Raw genomic sequence first — 18,175 nt, 5'->3', positions numbered from 1 at the left:
GTTAGAAATGCTTTAACAAACATATATTTTGAACAGTATCAATTTTGATTATTAGATAGTTCGCTCCACATTTTATCAGGTATTCAGGTTATTAAATCATCTGAACCTATGTTTAGTATGAACCTTTATAGCTGTTATAGTCAGTATGCTAGCTACTATATTGTCCTCTTACATGGACAGTAGCCCCCATACTCGTAATTAACTGGACATAGATATATAGTTAATATATACGTGTTTAGGCGTGTGAAAATTAATCAAATTAATTAAAAGAAATGGCAATCCAAAAAACTCCCAGTGACGGCCTATTAGGAATGTTGTAGGTTTAGAGATTGTAAACAAATAATTACCTCTTGAAACCAATGTGTATATATTTGTATCTTCATGCTTGCATGCGCATTTAAATCTTTTATATTGTTTTTTTAATTGCATCCCTACATTCCCCTTGAGTTTCCCACTATCAAACCTAATTTGTATACATTATACTCCCATGGGGTTGTGTTTCAAAAAAAAAAAGTGTTTCAGAAAAAATACTCCCATGGAGTAAAATAGTCGACCATGATGAAATTGTAAAAGGACATAGTTATAGCTCACTCTCGATATATTCAACATCTATTAGTATACTAGATCGATATATATACCTTGAATATTTATAGACCGGAAGCAAGTTATAAAAATAAGGCCCATTCATAAGTAGAAATATTAATTAATCCATTGTTATTAAATGATATATTAAAAAGTACGTGTATGAAGAAAATGGTATTGAAGTCAATGGAACTCGTCACCTTGCATTTTCAAAACAAGTACATTAGCCAGTAAACTAACTAAGGATTCTTGCAAACATTTGGCCGGAAATTTCTTTAAAAGGCAAGGGCTGGAAGCTCAAGCTTCCTCCGCTTCCAATCAGGGCCGCTACTATATATATATGCCTAAAGCCTTATCTATACGGCCTGCAGTGGATAACTAACGAAAGAAAAAAATCACTTGCTTTGGAAACATTTGTATTGTCTTCTGGCAATAGTAATTATTTTTATATTTTAGCATCTACGGTTTGAAAAAAAAATCATAACCGTATTTTTGTAGTTTTATTTCTTATGATTTGGTTCAACTATTTCAATTTGATTTTATTAAAATTTTAATAAAGTTAAAACTATAACTTATAAAAATACTTTATAGTTATATTATATTATATTTAATTATATATATATATATATAAATATATTGTAATAAATTTTGGATATTTTTTCTTCTAGTTAAAATATGTTAAACTAAGAAAATTAATAAACTTAATGAACTGATAAATTTACATAAAATTTTAATGATTTATCAATGAAAAAAATATTTGATTAGTGTTGCTTTAGTTTTGCATTTGTTGATGCACATTTACAATTTAATTTTTATAAAATGTATATTTATATCATCATTAATGCTAATTTTCTATATAATTTTTTTTTTGGAAAGAAAATTAAAATATATTAAAACTTCTAACTCATATATCACTATTAAATTAATATATATTACATTAGTAAAAAACAAACTAAGTGGTAAATATATTTAATAATTATTAACATATTAAAAAAAATTCCCAAAAATATATAAAATTTTTAAGGGAAAATTGTGCATGTCACAGTTAGGTTAGTGTCATGTCACATTTTGCCAAAGCCATGTCATCATTTTTTTCTTAGAGTGATTGTAATGATGATACATGTAAAAATCACTTGGTAAATAATGGGTAGGAGATAAAAACAAAACTTGATTAAAAAAACATTTATAGAGCATATTTATATATATTTTATCCATAAAGAGAACATCCCTTATATTTTAATTGAGGATCATTACAACATTTATTTGTAGCCACGTGTCATCACTAGGATGATTTTTAAAATCCATAAAAAATTAGTTGGTCCATCTAAATATTTATTATAATTTTTATTAAACTAAATATAAAATTGATTAGTAGTATACAAAAATTATTCTTTTTTCCTTCAATCAAAGCTACATAATTACCTAATATGATTAACATATATATATAATAATTAATGATTTTAAATAATAAAGATTTAATGATTTTTTTTGTATCATTCATCATTATTTTTTACTTTTATATTAACTAAACAATCGCATTAATCATATGATAAAAATAAATTTTTTTCTTATATGTTATATTTTATTTTTGTAAAACGACTTTAAATTACTAATATTGTTAAAAGTTTCGCACTAAAAAAATTGTGATCAATGGTTTAACTTTTTTTATAACAAGATACCAATTATCATAAAATCATACGAATAAGAAGTTTCATTTAATAGATATTCAAATTAAAAAAAAATATATATATATATATATTATTAAAATTAAACTATATACCATATAGAAATACATAAATATGTTAATTTCAAAATTTTCATTGCAAAAGTATTGAGACCTTAAATATTTTAATATTGAAATTTTCCTTAAATTTTTAAAAATGATTATAAATTACTAAAATTATTATCACACTGAAAGTTTTGTGATTAATGGTTTATTTTTTGGTAAAAAATATACAAATGTTAATAAAATTATATGAGTAGGAAGTTTCAATTAAACAATTTCCATATTAAACTATACTCTATATCTATATCAATATCATTTAAATTAAGTATATAACATGTAAAATAAATGGAATGATTGTTTTTATTTATTAACCAATATAAATTATTGTAAATAAAAAGGATTATTTTGATTTATGTGATTACTCTAATAATTTTATATATAATGGTTACCCGCTTCTCAATTATTCAATATATTTATTATTTTATAATACGTAATGAACACAAATAAATAATAATATGTAAAATTAATTTGTATATATAATATTCATTCGCATTTTTATCGCAGACATAATGTAAACAAGAAATCAATCAATAAAGTTCTTATGAGTTTAAACTATATATTATCTCTATAACATGTACGTCTTTATTACAGATGTATGTTTTTTTTTTGAAAAATGGCATATTACAAACAGGGTGGTCCTGAACATAACGAAGTGAAACATAGGAGTAGGGCTCACAAATTTTTTTTAAAAAAATTACACTGAAAAAGGCTCCCGGAATCGTTAAAAAAACTTTTTTTTTGTTAAAACCTTACTAAAATGTTTATGGACCCTATCATTTCAGGGACGCCTACAAATGTATGTTCATTATACAAGTTTATGGAATTGATATATGAAGAAGACAAAAGAGAAATGAGTTAGAGAAAAAAGAAGAAGAAAAGGCCTAACTTGTAGGCAGGAAGAGTGGTGGAATATGATAGAGAAAGAGCAAAGTGACGTTTATTATTTTGGTGTTCATTATCTTTGAGACATAATCTTCCATTATTTCACTTCAGTGTTCCTTCTCTGCTTTCGGTTATTGCTATGTCCCATTTTTTCTTAACTTCTTCGTTCGAAATTGTAAGACTAATGTACGTGGATGATACCCTTTGTCACGTGACATCCGCACAATATATGCATGGCTTGGCATTAGGATTAATCAGTATTAGGATAATTGGTGATTCATTATTATGTTCAGATACTTGGTTTGACCGGTTAAGTTTGGTTAAGTGGTGGCAAAGTTTGGTATCACCACCGATCTGTTAGTACATATAAGGTTAAGATGAACAGCCGTAAAGTTAAGCAGTCTAGCAAACATAACAACCACGTTCTCTTCCCCTTTAAATGAAGCAATCAAGCGCAGGATTAAACATGCGTCTCTATTTTAATCTAATCGTTCTAAGAACAGATCATTCCTTTACAACCTTCATGGTTAAACCCTATACATTGGCATTGATTCGGTATTCTCCAATTCATTAAACTTGAAAAAGAATGACAAATAATGAGACGTTATTCGTTCTGATAAACACTGACATGATTGGTCGGGTTTGATATATGACGGAAGAAATTTTGGCAAAGCAAAAAATTCCGTTTTGGGATTCAAACGGTAAACTCTTTTAAACGGTCCACAGACAGCAAGTTAACAAGCATGTACCAACCTATAAAGAAAGAAATAAACAAGAAAACAAAGTCCAAAACCTTGTCTTCAAAAGATAAACGCAAAAACATTTAAAGCCCAAAAACGAGTTCAAAGCGAAGTAAAGAAACAAAGCCCAAACATAAATAGCTTTGTCGTTTGCTCAAAAAAAAAAAAACTTGTCGTCAGTAAAGATGCTCTACACCTCCAAAATCTGCAAAATGCATAGTCGCTCACAATTGGCGCCTTGGTGGCCTAGGCTCAGCTTCCGAGACTCTAATTTGTCTTCCATCCAAATCCTTCAAAGAATGCAAAAAAAAAAGGTGCTCAGAGGGTGTTTGCTTGCACTATAATTAAGTACTACTAATCAAAGAGACATTAAATAGATAATAGTATAATACTTACTGCACCACTCAAGAGTTGATGGCTTTTGTGACCTCTTGAGGAGAGCCGAGTGTCACAAACCCAAAACCCTTGGATCGACCAGTGTCGCTGTCATAGATGACTCTGGCCTCCACAACATTTCCTTGCTCGCCAAACAAGCTTTCCAGAGCCGTGTCATCCACACCCCATGAAAGGTTACCAAAATACGGTCTGATGAACCTGACCCAGAACCGTAGCTGGAACGTTCAAACCCGTAACCAGAACGTCCTGAACATTGAGACCCGTAACCAGAAGGTCCAGAAACCGTAACTGGAACGCTCTGAACCGTAACCACCACTTCTTGGTCCTCTGGAGAAAGATTCCTCCCTCTTAGGTGGAGGAGGACCAGCGTAAGGGTCTGCCTTCAAACTCCTGTAACGTTCATGAATAACATTACACACAAGCCAAGAAGAAGAAACAACAAAAAAAAATTCCATGAACAAAAATCTCCTTACATAGCCATTGAACTGCTGCCTCAACTTCGGCTACAGTTGGACATTGTCACAAAACCGAAAGCTCTGCTTCAACCAGTTGTTTTGTCATAGATAACCTATGAAATGAAAAGAATCATATATCATAAGCTCAGTGCTACATAGAAACATAAAGAGCCACACAACATTATGTTCAATGAATCAAGAAAGGTTTAAATAGATTTCAAGAAGTTATGAGCACTATCTATTCTCATTAGGCAATAGAGAATAATGATGTTACCTCAACCATCTCAACATTTCCAGCACTCTCAAACAGCTGAGCAAGCTGAGCGCTATCAACATTAAAGGAAAGGTTACCGACAAAGAGTTTGAGGTCAGCAGAGAAGGAGCTGCGTTCCTGCAGGGGAGAATCTGTAGGAATCTTATTTTACTACAATAGGGATAACTGATATTTGTAAAAATAATAAGAACATAAGTCAAAATTTACAATAACGAAACAAACGAATAAAGAAGAGCAGAGTCGAGATGGTTAATCTCTTTCCTTAATTCTTTAAACGCCCCGTAGTGTGACGGTTTCATAGCACTTAGATTTTCTGGATGCAATTGCATCATTGTTTCTGTTTACCATCACCAAAAAATAGAATCTATCGAACCTAATTTTGTGATGTACTTTCAGACTCAAAAAAAAAAAAATACTAGCATAACTATTCTAAGTGGGAGAAAGTGATTTGTTATTGTTGAGTGTCTATTTTCTATAATGCTACCAAGCCCTTTTATAGAAACATAATGAGAAGCACAAGTTTCATTTTTCAACACAAAAATGAAACCTTCATGGTACATTAATGGAGTCTTTAATTCTTGTCAATTATTATGTGAATTTATTTCACATTTTGACCAAGAAATTAAAGAGTAAAATTATCATTGTTTGACCAATTCAAACTAAATAATATACTTTAAAATGTATTTCTTTTTTATATATTTATCAATATAAAAGATCAACATATATTTGATTTATAAGATAAAGTTAATGAACATGAAGTCCCAACTAACAAATCAAAAACCCAAATCCAAGTTCAAATGTCTTACGTGTATATTTGCTACTTTATACAAGTTTCTCAAATCACATACATTCGATCTCTATTTCTCATTCAAATAAAACTTATTTTTTGACATATGAATACATTATTCATAATGTTCAAGAAAATAGTTCCAGCAATCCCCCACATGAATAAAAATGACTCTAGACACTAGACGACTCGACAGACCTGACTTCCTAGACAAGACTCGACAAGACTCAACTAAGAACTTTTGAGAGTACAAACGAAAAATTCACTGCATGATGAGTTGGTAGCAATTTTTCAGCCTTGAACCAGTCATTGTTAATAGCTATCGGATTTACTCGGCCAGAAGGTGGTCATGATGTCTTGAACCTCTCGGGCTTTGGTGTAAACCTAGAAAATATCTATAACACATCTTCATTCTCTCACATAACTAGGTTCTCTATTGTGTTCATTTTGGCCGTAAACAGTTTTGGTTAATCATGAGTGAACTTGGAGAATATAACATTTCCTTCATTCTCCTAGAAACGGCTCCATTTCACACTCACAAGGTGATTTGCCATTAGTTTTGCTTAGAGGAGTATCATGTACTATTTCATTCATATTTCAAAACAATGGACACAAATCATTAAAAGCAAATTCTTATCCTCTATTCCTTACATGTAATAATGTTTAATCATCATAGGAACTGGGTATAGATCGAAAGTCTTACAGTGCTTTGGGCAGATTTAGTTTGACTTAGTTGTCTCTTTGAACCTATTTCTTAGGATCTCCAGTCAGTTAGGTAGAGTTACCGCCAATCATCATCTTAATTCACAGACTACCCATTCCTTTTGATGATATAAAAATCTGATCTCATGACACACCTTTAATAAAAGGATCCTAGGTTATCATCATAGTGAATATAATCTCTTGAGATTAGTCGAGATCAATTGTCTAATGATTTTTGTCCTTTTTTTTTTCAAGATACAATTAACCATTATACACAAAACTTAATGTACGACAACAAGTTTTTTTTTTCAAAAATAAATCACATTGTGATAACTATCACTAAGTTCATTTGGCCTCTTGCCAACGACTTTATATGGTAAGCAAGGCTTCCCCTACATTTCTTGAGATAACTCAAAACCATGCATATTTACATTTAACATTTCTTAAGAGTTTAGAAAGTTAATCTACAATTCCTTTAGATTTAAATGGATAAATAACAATTTCAAAAATTATTACAATTTTCTTTAATATGTGTTTCATTCTTAGAAATTCACATTTTTCATACAACTATTTTCATAGTTCTCTCAAGTTGATTTATAAATCCAACTTCTATATGCTTTGAGTTTTTTCAAAACATATTTTTGCTTTTTAGGAAATATCATATCATTAAAAGATACTCTTTGTGGCATCAAAACCATCATCTTATATGGTTATTCTCAACCATATTAACTCTAAAAACTACAATACATATGTTAGTTTCAGTCACATTAGTCTGTAAATTTTCATTCTTTGTGCATTGTCGATCTTTTTACAACTTGCATTCACTACAAGAAAACATATTTTTTACGAGGGCAATATACGTTGTAACTTCGTCGTAAACGGGGTGTTACGACGAATGAACCTCGAAACACGTTTCGTCGTAAAACGTCCGTCGTAACCGACGTTTCGTCGTAAATGACTTGTTAAGTTTACGACGAAATATATTCCTCGTAAAGCGCAGGGGATAGATTCGTCGTAAACGACACGTAAAATTTCGTGGTAAACTCCACGTAATGGATTCGATGTAAAGCACACGTAAACATTTTCGTTGTAACACTCTCGTAAATATTTCGATGTAAACTCCACGTAACATTTCGATGTAAAGACCACGTAAAATCTTCGATGTAAAAGACTCGTAAATATTTTCGACGGTAATCAGTTGTAAATGTTTACGTCGAGCCTACATCGACGTTTCGTTTTATAATATATTTTGAATATTGTTTTTAACCTCAAATATATATATATATAAATTTGAATTTATTTAAAATTCAGAATTTTAAATAATTTTAATTTTAAAACAAAATATGAAAATAAAAAACATATATAAAAAAGCATTTAAAGTCATAATATTTAAATTCATAATACAAACCGAAATATTAAAAAAACTACATATCATCGAAGTAGTCGGTGGGGTTGCTCGGCTGTTGACGGGTTGGATCGGACTCTTGGGGATCTCGTACTGGCAACCCAAGAGCGGCTCGTCTCTGACTCAACATTCTCTGCATAACCGGGTTTCCCACGGCCATCACGTCTAGCAAATCCTCAAGAGAGTCTAAACGAACCTGCTGGCTATCCATTCGAGCTTTCATCTGAGAAGTCTCTTCATCCCGTCTCGAAGTGTATGACGAAGTTGTCCTTGCAACTTGGTTAACAGAGCCTATACCGACTATTCGTCCCTTCTTTCTAGGAGCCAGCTATAAAATTAAAACATATATTAATATAGTTATTAAAAATAATGTAAACAAAAATTTTTAGTTGTACTACCTCTTCGAAGATTCTGTCGGCTTCTTCGGTGGACAATGTGACGGGTAATCCATCGGGAGACTCCTGAGTTAGTTGCGTCTCCCGTTCTTCAATCCGAGTAGCCACTGCTTGAGCGAGTTTCTCAGATGCAGGATCCACAAAAACTCCGTCGGATGTGGCGTGAGTCATCTTGAATAGGTCAGACAGAGATGGTAAGACTCCCGTCTTCTCCAACTACAAAAAAAAAAATATTAAAAATTATATTAATTGAATATTTTAAAATAAATATTTAAAAACAAAACTTACAACTTCTAGACGGATGCCTGCATGTGGTTTTTGGCCGGTTCTGTGAAGCATGGGTAAATTACCATCTTTATCCTTCGTTCTTCGAGAAGCCGAGCACGAATTGGCCTTTTTGATCGAAGAGGGGTGCTTCCAATAGGCGATGAGGCCATCCCACACATCCTTCGTGAGCTCAGTGGGCTTTCCCTCATACCCGTCGAGCTCCCACTTGTCCTTCCAATCGGAGACTGTGTTGCAGAGGCGGATCTTTGCTTTTGCAACGAATTCCGCCTTCACCATCTCGGTGATTCCCAAAGACCAATGCCACTTTTGCTGAAACAGAAAAAATTTGAAAAAATTACAATTAATAATAATATTTAAAAAATATATACATATTTAAAAGTGAAAATTTAATTAAATTTAAAAATCTTACCGTAAACATTGTTAAACCAAGTGATCTTAACGTGATTTGGAGTCTTGCTTCAGTTCGGATATGCCCCGTCGTAGTAACCCTTAATCGTTTTCGAAACGCTCCGGCCAACACGGTTGTTAGCCCCAAACCTGAAAGGAAAACAATTAAACCGTTAGAAAATAAAAATAATTTAAATTTTAATGTAATAAAAATTAATAACTTACCAATAAGTTCCTCGGGGTCTATCGGGGTCTAGAACATCCAAACCCTCCCGTCCAGGCTGGGCAAGCAAATCCTCTACCGTATATCTCGCGAATGGGGCATATGAAGGCACACGCAAATCCGGATGAACTGCACCTTCTGGGACAGGCTCAGGTGCAGCCGCTGGAGGAGGAGGTGGAGGCATATGCGGTGGAGGCATTTGCGGTGGAGGCATCTGCGGTGGAGGAGGACTCCAAGCAACTCTCTGAGAAGGCTGAGAGTCTGGAACTGCGGTGGAGGATGATGGACCGGAAGACGATGGACCGGAAGAAGATGGACCGGAACCATCGTCGCCAAACAAATCTCTATAACTAGGTGCTCTGGATTTTCTTCTAGGAGCCATCTAAAAAAAACTAAAATAAATTTAATCAATTACGACATAATAAAAATATTATTCCGTTACCTAACTAATCACCTAAACTAATTACCTAACTAATCACCTAAACTAATTCCGTTACCTAACTAATCACCTAAACTAATTTAAAAAAAAAAAAAAAGAGAAGAGAGAGTTTACCTTAGAGAGAGCAAAGGAATTTGGGAGGAATGAGCGAGGCAGCCTCGCTCTCGGCGTCTCCTTATATAGATTAGGATTCGTCGTAAAAGCGACGTAAATTTACGACGAATTTACCAGGCCCGCGTTTTTCCATTTACGACGAATTTACTAGGCCCGTGTTTTTCGTTTTACGACGAAATTACCAGGCCCGTGTTTTTCGTTTTACGACGAAATTACCAGGCCCGCGTTTTTCCATTTACGATAAAATTACGACGCTTAACCCTAAACACCGAGAATGAAATCCCTAAACCCCAAAGTCACATATCATCTAACATCATATCTTATTTCATACTACTTCTTACTCTTTCTTTTAGAAAATGTTACAATAGAGAAATCCAACATTTGATACATATATTACATCACTCTAAATCGTTTTCGTTCTCATCACTATTACATCACTCTAAATCGTTTTCGTTCTCATCACTATCATTACAATCATCATCGTCGCTTCTCCCGAACTCGTCTTCACGTGCTTCATCTGTCGCATCTTCGGGAATATCTTCATATTGAAAGTTTTGCGGGTCGATCAAAAGTTTTACATGGATTTTACATACTTTTTTTACAACGACTTTACAACGAACTTCGATAAGTTTTTCACCTAAATATAACGGTAACATGATTCGTTGTAATATCGATGTAAAGTTTTCTTTTCGACGTACTTACGTCGTAATATTACATGGCGTTTACGACGAAATTTGGTTTCGTTGGGTTCGTCGTAATTGCGTGGTTAACCCACCATTTACTATTTCTAAGACAACGATAAGGAACCTGTGTCGTTCGTCTGTCTGCCAATTCAGTGGAACGACAAGGAGAAAGTGGACGGAAGTGCAGCTGGTTTGTACTTGAGAGGAACCTTTGACGATGGTCGGAGGTTCCACTCAAGTATAAACCAACTGCACTTCCCTCCATTTTCTCCTTGTCGCTCCACTGAATTGGCAGACAGACGAATGACTCATGTTCGTTATCGTTATCTTCGAAATAGTAATTGGTGGCTGAATGAGGAGTTGTGTGTTGTGAGGAAGAGAGTTGTGTGTTGTGAGGAAGAGAGTTGTGGGAAATGATATATATATAGAGAAATATGGTAAGTTTTACATGGATTTTACATGAAAAATTTACAACGCGTTTACAACGAATTTAGGTAAGTTAAAGCACATTGAATACACGTTTTCACCTTTATATAACGGTAACACGATTCGTTGTAATGTCGATATAACGTTTACAACTATTTCGCATTCCACGTACTTTCGTCGTAAACTTACATTGACTTTACGACGAAAACGTTTCGTCGTAAATTACCATGGAGTTTACGACGAAGTTATGTCTCGTCGTAATTGCGTTGTAAAGCGTATGTAAATTTACGAGGAAATTATTTCCTCGTAAAACGCCGTTGTTACTGCTACGTTTTCTTGTAGTGATTTAAGCAATAAAAAAATATAAATGTTTTGATCTGTATCAACAAACATTTTATTTTCTATGACAAACAAATTTATATGTGGCACTAGGGTCGGCCCGCCCTACGGGCGGGATCTCATATTTAATTTTTGATATATTTTAAATTATAATAATGGTATTATTTTACTGGTTGTTTTGAATATAATTTGCAAGAAATACATAAAGGTTGAATTCCATGGAGTACACTAACTTTAATATATGATTTCCGAACGTGCATTTTGGGTAAGTAAGGCGAAGTTTAATATTGTGTTTGTAACAAAATACTATAGTGGTGGTATCTTTTATCTCTCTGAGTGAATTAGTATACATCATGATGAAACTATATCTTCCGTGGATTTCCGAACGGTAAGTGTATTGTTAATAATCTAGGCCCAATAGTTATCGTTTTATTAGTAGCCCAAATTGCAGAGAAGTTAACTTGTGCCACAAGTTTTGAGTCATTCATAATTATGTAATTATGTAGAACAGGATTAGAATATAGTTTAATAGATATGGAATTAGAAGCTATTAGAATTTCTTTAAAGCAAACATGAAACAATGCATACAATGCAGGAAGAAGGGAAAAAAAAAACAGTAGTAATTGAAACATGCATCGTAATGGGAATGGAGGTAACAGTAGACAAACATGCACCATAAAAAGCTAATGACTTCAAAAACCCAACTCATCACTTTTTTTTTTTTTTTTTTTTTTTTTAACTCAACTTCAACTTCAATTAACCAACTTGTTCACCATACATTCTCATATCAGACTCTACTTGAAATTTTAACCACAATGGCACATTAGAATATAACTTAGGGACATTGGACACATATGTGTAAGTCTCCTTTGCTATCCTATCTGCTGCCTTATTCCCACCTCTAGTATTAAACCGCACCTCCACCTGCGGGATTAAAGACAGGGCTTGACGAGTGGCTTCTATAGCTGGTTTCAACACCGGCCATACTTCATCTGTTCTATTCATCATCTTGACCAAAGGCAAGCAGTCAGACTCAAATATGATCTTGTTATACCTGAATCTTGCCATTGATTCTGCTGCCCACTGAAACGCCTCTGCTTCAGCTCTTATGCTCGACGTCATCCCTGTCACCGCTTTAGCTCCCGCCCACACCATTCTCCCATTCTCATCCCTACAAATCCAACCAACCCCGCTTCTATTTCTATCCTTGTGCCAGGCACCATCTACGTTGCACTTCAGCCAGCCTTCGGGTGGTGGTCTCCATGATCGTATCTGGGAGATACTGGTATGGCTTTTCAACCTTCTCTTTTCCTCCTCACTCAAGTTCACCTGCTTTCTTCTCTGCCATTCCTCCGCATCCTCTCTAGCCTTTCCCAAAATACTCGCAGCTTCATACTCTTTTCCTTTAAACATCAGTTCATTTCTATTTTTCCACAACCTCCAGAGTATCCAAGGTACTACCTCTGCTTCCACCTCATCCTTTGGATACAGTTTCTTGATGTTCAAGGCATGATAAATATTTGAGTACAGAGAATTTTCCATTATACCATCTTGAGGTGTCGGAATAGCTGACAGAGCCCAAACCAACCGAGCCAAAGGGCACTGAAATAGCACATGGTTTACTGTCTCCACACCTTGACCACAACGGAGACAATCCGCTTCTTTTGCTATATGTCTACGAGTCATATTGTGAGCGACCGGTAATGAATTATTAATACACCGCCAGAGAAAGTGCTTCACTTTGGGGCTGGATTCTGATGTCCATGCTAGTTGGAACAGACTGTCAAGGTTTGGTTGGGCTACTTCCTCCCCAGTAGCCCTCTTGTTGATGATGTTAATCTGTACCCAATACCAAGACTTCACTGTGTAATGCCCTGTTTTGTTATATTCCCAGATATACAAGTCCTTACTGCTTCTTCCACAGGGGTTTATCAGCTTGATTTCCTTGATCTCCTCTTCTGGGAATATTCCTTCAAGCACCTCTTGATTCCATTCCTTCCCGTTAGGAAGTAGAAGTTCTTTTACCTTCAGATTCGGTCTGCACCACCTCGTGTTACCAACAGCCGACCTACGCATCGCCTGTACACATCTTGCAGGTTTCTGACCTATCCAGTGATCTTTCCAGACCTGCGCTTCCTCCCCATTTCCTATCAACATTTTTGCTCCTTGGTTTATCAGCCGTTGAGCGGAATGTATGCTTCTCCACGCATAAGAAGGTCTGGAACCCAAACCTGCACTCAGAGGGTCCGATTTTGCATAATATCTGCTCTTGAATACCTTTGCCAGTAGAGAGTCTTTATGTGATAAAAGACGCCACAGTTGTTTCCCTAGTAGCGCTGTATTGAAAGCTTCGATATCTCTGAACCCTAGACCACCCATTTCTTTCGGTTGACAGAGGCTATCCCAGCTTTTCCAATGGATTCCTCTAGACTCCTTTTTACTTCTCCACCAGAACTCAGACATTACAGAAACTATCTTTTTGCATACCGTCTTCGGGAGGAGGAAGCAAGACATGGTATATGTAGGGAGCGCAAGAGCAACCGCTTTTAGCAAAACCTCTTTTCCTGCAGGAGAGAGGAACCTTGTTTGCCACCCTTGTACTCTTTCACTCAATCTCTCCTTCAGGAAGCTCAGGATAGAGACTTTCGACCCTCCAAAAGCTTCGGGTAAGCCAAGATAAATTCCTTCCCCCCCTTCTTGATCAATCCCTAACTGCATCTTAATCTCTGGTCTTCTCTCCTCCGGTAAGTTCTTGCCGAAGTAAATGCTAGATTTTTGATAGTTGATGCGCTGACCAGAAATTATCGTGTAGCTCCTCAAGATTCTGGTAAGATTCTCCAGTTCTTCCTTGTTCCCCTTGCAATAGAACAGGCTGTCGTCTGCATATAGAAGATGAGAGATCGCCGGAGCTCCTCTTGCTACCTTCAGACCAGTAATCTCTCGGAGGTTTTCTGCTTTCTTCAACCTTTGAATCAGCAGCTCTGTGCAGATAACGAACAAGTATGGGGACATTGGATCGCCCTGTCTCAAGCCTCTTGTTGGTTTAATGTTCCCATACGGAGTCCCATTGATTAGCACTTGATACACGGGGGAAGAGACACATGCCATTACCAGTTCGCACCATCGCTCCGAGAAGCCCAATGACAGCATCGCCTGTCGAAGAAATGACCATTCCACACGGTCGTAAGCCTTTGAGATGTCAGTCTTTACTGCTATAAACTCTTCAGAGCACTTGTTGTTCGAGTTTAGAGCGAGTAATAGTTCGTGCGCCACCAGGATATTGTCCTGAATCACCCGACCCTCGATGAAGGCGGCTTGCGTCTCCGAGATGATCTCAGGCAAGATCTTTTTCAGCCTCTTCGCCAGCAACTTTGAGATGATCTTGAAGGCAACGTTACATAGACTGATTGGTCGGAAATCTTGGAGTTGATTTGCATTCAGCTTTTTTGGGATAAGACAGATATTTGTCTTGTTTAAACCTTCCTCAATCTTCCCAGAACTAAAGAAATCCTGCACCATTTTTGTAACATCCCCTCCCAGAGTTTCCCAAAATTGCTGGTAGAAATAACCGCTCATCCCGTCAGGACCAGGACATTTTTGAGCATTAATGTCGAATACTACCCTCTTCACCTCTTCCATCGTCACCTCTTGGAGAAGGATTTCATTCTGAGAAGAGGACACTCGAGTGGGTACATCTCTCCATTCTCCCATATCTGCTCCAATATCTTCTGTCCCGAACAGAACCTTAAAGTAATCTTCAGCTACTCTGCCCATTTCCTGCTCCTCAAACCGCTCAGTTCCATCTGCGTCGATGAGACTGTGAATCTGATTTTGGGCTCTGCGGTTCTTGGTTATGGCATGGAAAAATCTTGTATTACTATCTCCTGCCTGCAGCCAATTGAGCCTACTCTTCTGTTTCCAAAATATCTCCTCGTTATAATACTCCTCGTTGAGTTCTCTTCTGAGCTGACACAAAGCTTGCGGAGCAGACAGAGGATGATGCACTGCTTCCTCCATCCTCAACTGGATTTCTTGGATTCTTGTTGCGGAGTTTGGTCTAGCCCATCTCTTCCAACCCGATATAGCTTTCCTACAGCTTGCAACCCTTTGCATTAGACCAATCTGACCCAAGGCTCCACTCTCCCATCCTTTCTTTACTGCTACCGCAAAACCTTCCCTATGAATCCATCTCTGATCGTATTTAAAGTTTGCTCGTCTCTTCCATTCCATTCCATCCAGAAGATTAATGATGGGACTGTGATCTGAGCATCCTTTAAGAAGGTACTTTGCAGAAGCTTGCGGAAAGATACTCAACCAAGCTTGGTTTGCCAAAGATCTATCCAAACGACATTGAACCAGCTCATTGTTTCTGGTTCCGTGCCATGAATACTTATAACCTTGGTGTTGTAGCTCCCAGAGCCCACAGTTTTGAATCATTTGACGGAACTCTGAGCCTTCCTCTTCTTTTCTCTCTGCTCCACCAAGCTTCTCAGACTGATCCACCATCTCATTGAAATCTCCTGTGATCATCCAAGGCTCCTTCCTGGTAACTCCTATTCTTGTAATCCTTTCCCACACCCCATTTCGGTTACCCTTGACTGGATCTCCATAAACTCCAGTAAGAAAGAAACTTTTATCTTTCCATTGGACCTTCATGTCAATAAGTCTTCTATTGGCTTGGATAATCTCTATCTGACATGACTCCTTCCACATTACTGCTAGCCCTCCACTTCTTCCTACTGGTTCGACCGTACGTAGATCGCGGTACCCTAATTTCACCAAAACATCTTCCATATACCATCTTCGGTTCTTTGTCTCGCTGAGGAATAAGATCTCAGGACAATACACCCGGTGTATTTCCTGGAGTTGTCGAACTGTAGGGGTATTCCCCAACCCCTGACAGTTCCAACTCAGGATCCTCATATTTGCTTCGAAGGGTTGGTATTAACCATCAACCCTTCTTCAACAACTTTACCGCTTCCTAACACTATCCGCTGAGCAGAATGGTTAGTAACATTGGCTGTCATAATGACAGAATGAATCTTCTCCCCTGAACTTCTACTTCCAGAGCCTTTTCCGTGCGACCCCAATCTTTCAAAGACTGAAGGAGACACTTCTTCACTCTCCCCGTTTGGTTTCGCCTTCTTAGAGTTTCTTTCATCACTACCACTTAGGCGCCTTCTTTTATTTCCACTGGGTATCAATGAAACTCTCCTACTTCCTGAGGGTGAACCTATCCCTTGCTCTCCCAATCTTTCAAACACCGAGGGAGAAATCTTGTCTGCTTCCGATATCTCTCTTGAGGGGATAATCAGGTTAGGGGTGTTATCTTTCAGACCGCTTAATCTGTTGAAGACCGAAGGAGAGCCCTGACTGGCCCCAGAGGAGGAGGCCGATATAATCTTTCCCTGAGAAAGACTGTCACTTTTTGGAATAGCTGACGACTCTTCTGTGCTCTTTGACCTCCTATGTCCTCTCTGAGTCAATGGCTGAGTTTTCTTTGGTTTCCAGACTTGTGAATTGCCCCCTGCCACACTCTTTCCTTTTCTATCTCCCAACTTACGATCTCCTATGCTGCAGTGTCCTTCCTGAGCTCTACGTTTGGCGGCTCTTTCCCCCAGCTGATCCACCCCCCGTGGACCTAAAACTCTGGAATCTCTTCTGCCTCTATCACTGGAAAGTTGGGGGTTCTCCGCTTGTCCTACCTGTAAGGGACAATAGAGTTGATCATGCGTGAGCCTTTTACAAGTAAAACACACCTTCAGCAGCTTCTCATACTCCAGCTCGGTTGGAACAATTTCCCCTGATTTGAATCTCGCCGTTCGTCGAAATTGAATTGGTTCCTCCGTATTAATCCATACCAAAGCTCTAATGTATTCCACTGAGGAGGAGTGTTTTGCGTGAAGTTCCACTTTTTCCACCTTCCCCAGTGGTCCCATAAGACTCTCCACCGCTTGCTTTTTGAGGAGGTGAATCGGAATACCTTTTATTCTGATCCAGAAGGGTATTCTACAGAGAAACTCTGGTCCAGGGTTAGGGATCCATTGATCAAGAGAGACTATCCAGCCATTTACAAACCATGGGCCTTTAGTTAGCACATGGTGAAGGTCTCTGTTGTTTTGAAAGATGAACTGAACCCTGTCCTCACCTACTCCTCTTCCTCTTACGCAGTCCTCTAGGCCCCAGATCGGAGGAAGCGCCTTCACTAATCCTCCCACCTTATGGACCGTAGGGTTCAGACACCTGACAATGACACTCATCGAGTTTTCCTCCAGCAAATCGTCGTTTTCAAGCTCTGGGATATCCACTAGCTCTCCTTCCTCCAATAGCTCCAGCTCCTTCAGCTCGTGTAGAAGGGAAGACTCCTTCTTCTTTCGTGGCCGATTCATCCTTCTCCCAGGAGTTTGACTGATTCTCGTGAGTATTCTTCGCGAGCTCGTTATTACCCAGATATGAAGCCACACAGGCCTAATGAACTACTTGTAAAAGAGATTTTCAAGTAGAGTGAACTTTGAGATCTGCGGAGGTCTTGAGAACTATAAGATCTTCAAGCGAAATGGTAAGAGCGGGACCTTCAAAGACTTGCGACAAAACTAGCTCTATCTTGTCTCTCGGGTATAAGTCCGGAGACTTAGATCTGAGACGATGAAATTTGAATCGAGATTGAAACCCTAGCCCCTTTTTCGTCGCCCTTTCTCTCTCTCTCTCCTCTCATTTTGTTTCCCCCCGCCCTCCTTCTTTGTAGGAATCAACCCAACTCATCACTTTGAACAGAGCAATCATACATTTTAAAAAAATTGTTCACTTCAACAAACTACTCATGAAACCACTTAAAATGATCTCACAAATGAAATGGTAAACAACGCAAAACA

General features: G+C 37.1%; 1 protein-coding gene and 1 pseudogene across 1 annotated transcript; both read right to left on the bottom strand.

Annotated features, from left to right (window-relative positions):
• Window positions 1-2,949: 2,949 nt before the first annotated feature.
• On the bottom strand, window positions 2,950-5,447 carry LOC106448006 (annotated as a pseudogene).
• Window positions 5,448-16,222: 10,775 nt separating this feature from the next.
• On the bottom strand, window positions 16,223-17,692 carry LOC125608427. Its single transcript, XM_048778912.1, has one exon. The coding sequence runs from the start codon at window positions 17,690-17,692 to the stop codon at window positions 16,223-16,225; it is 1,470 nt and encodes a 489-aa protein (XP_048634869.1).
• Between the last annotated feature and the right edge of the window lie 483 nt (window positions 17,693-18,175).

Source organism: Brassica napus, chromosome A4 (assembly GCF_020379485.1).
Source record: "Brassica napus cultivar Da-Ae chromosome A4, Da-Ae, whole genome shotgun sequence".
Classification (NCBI taxonomy): domain Eukaryota; kingdom Viridiplantae; phylum Streptophyta; class Magnoliopsida; order Brassicales; family Brassicaceae; genus Brassica; species Brassica napus.
The sequence above is the reverse complement of the archived record's forward strand: the minus strand, read 5'-3'. Positions and strand labels throughout refer to the sequence as shown.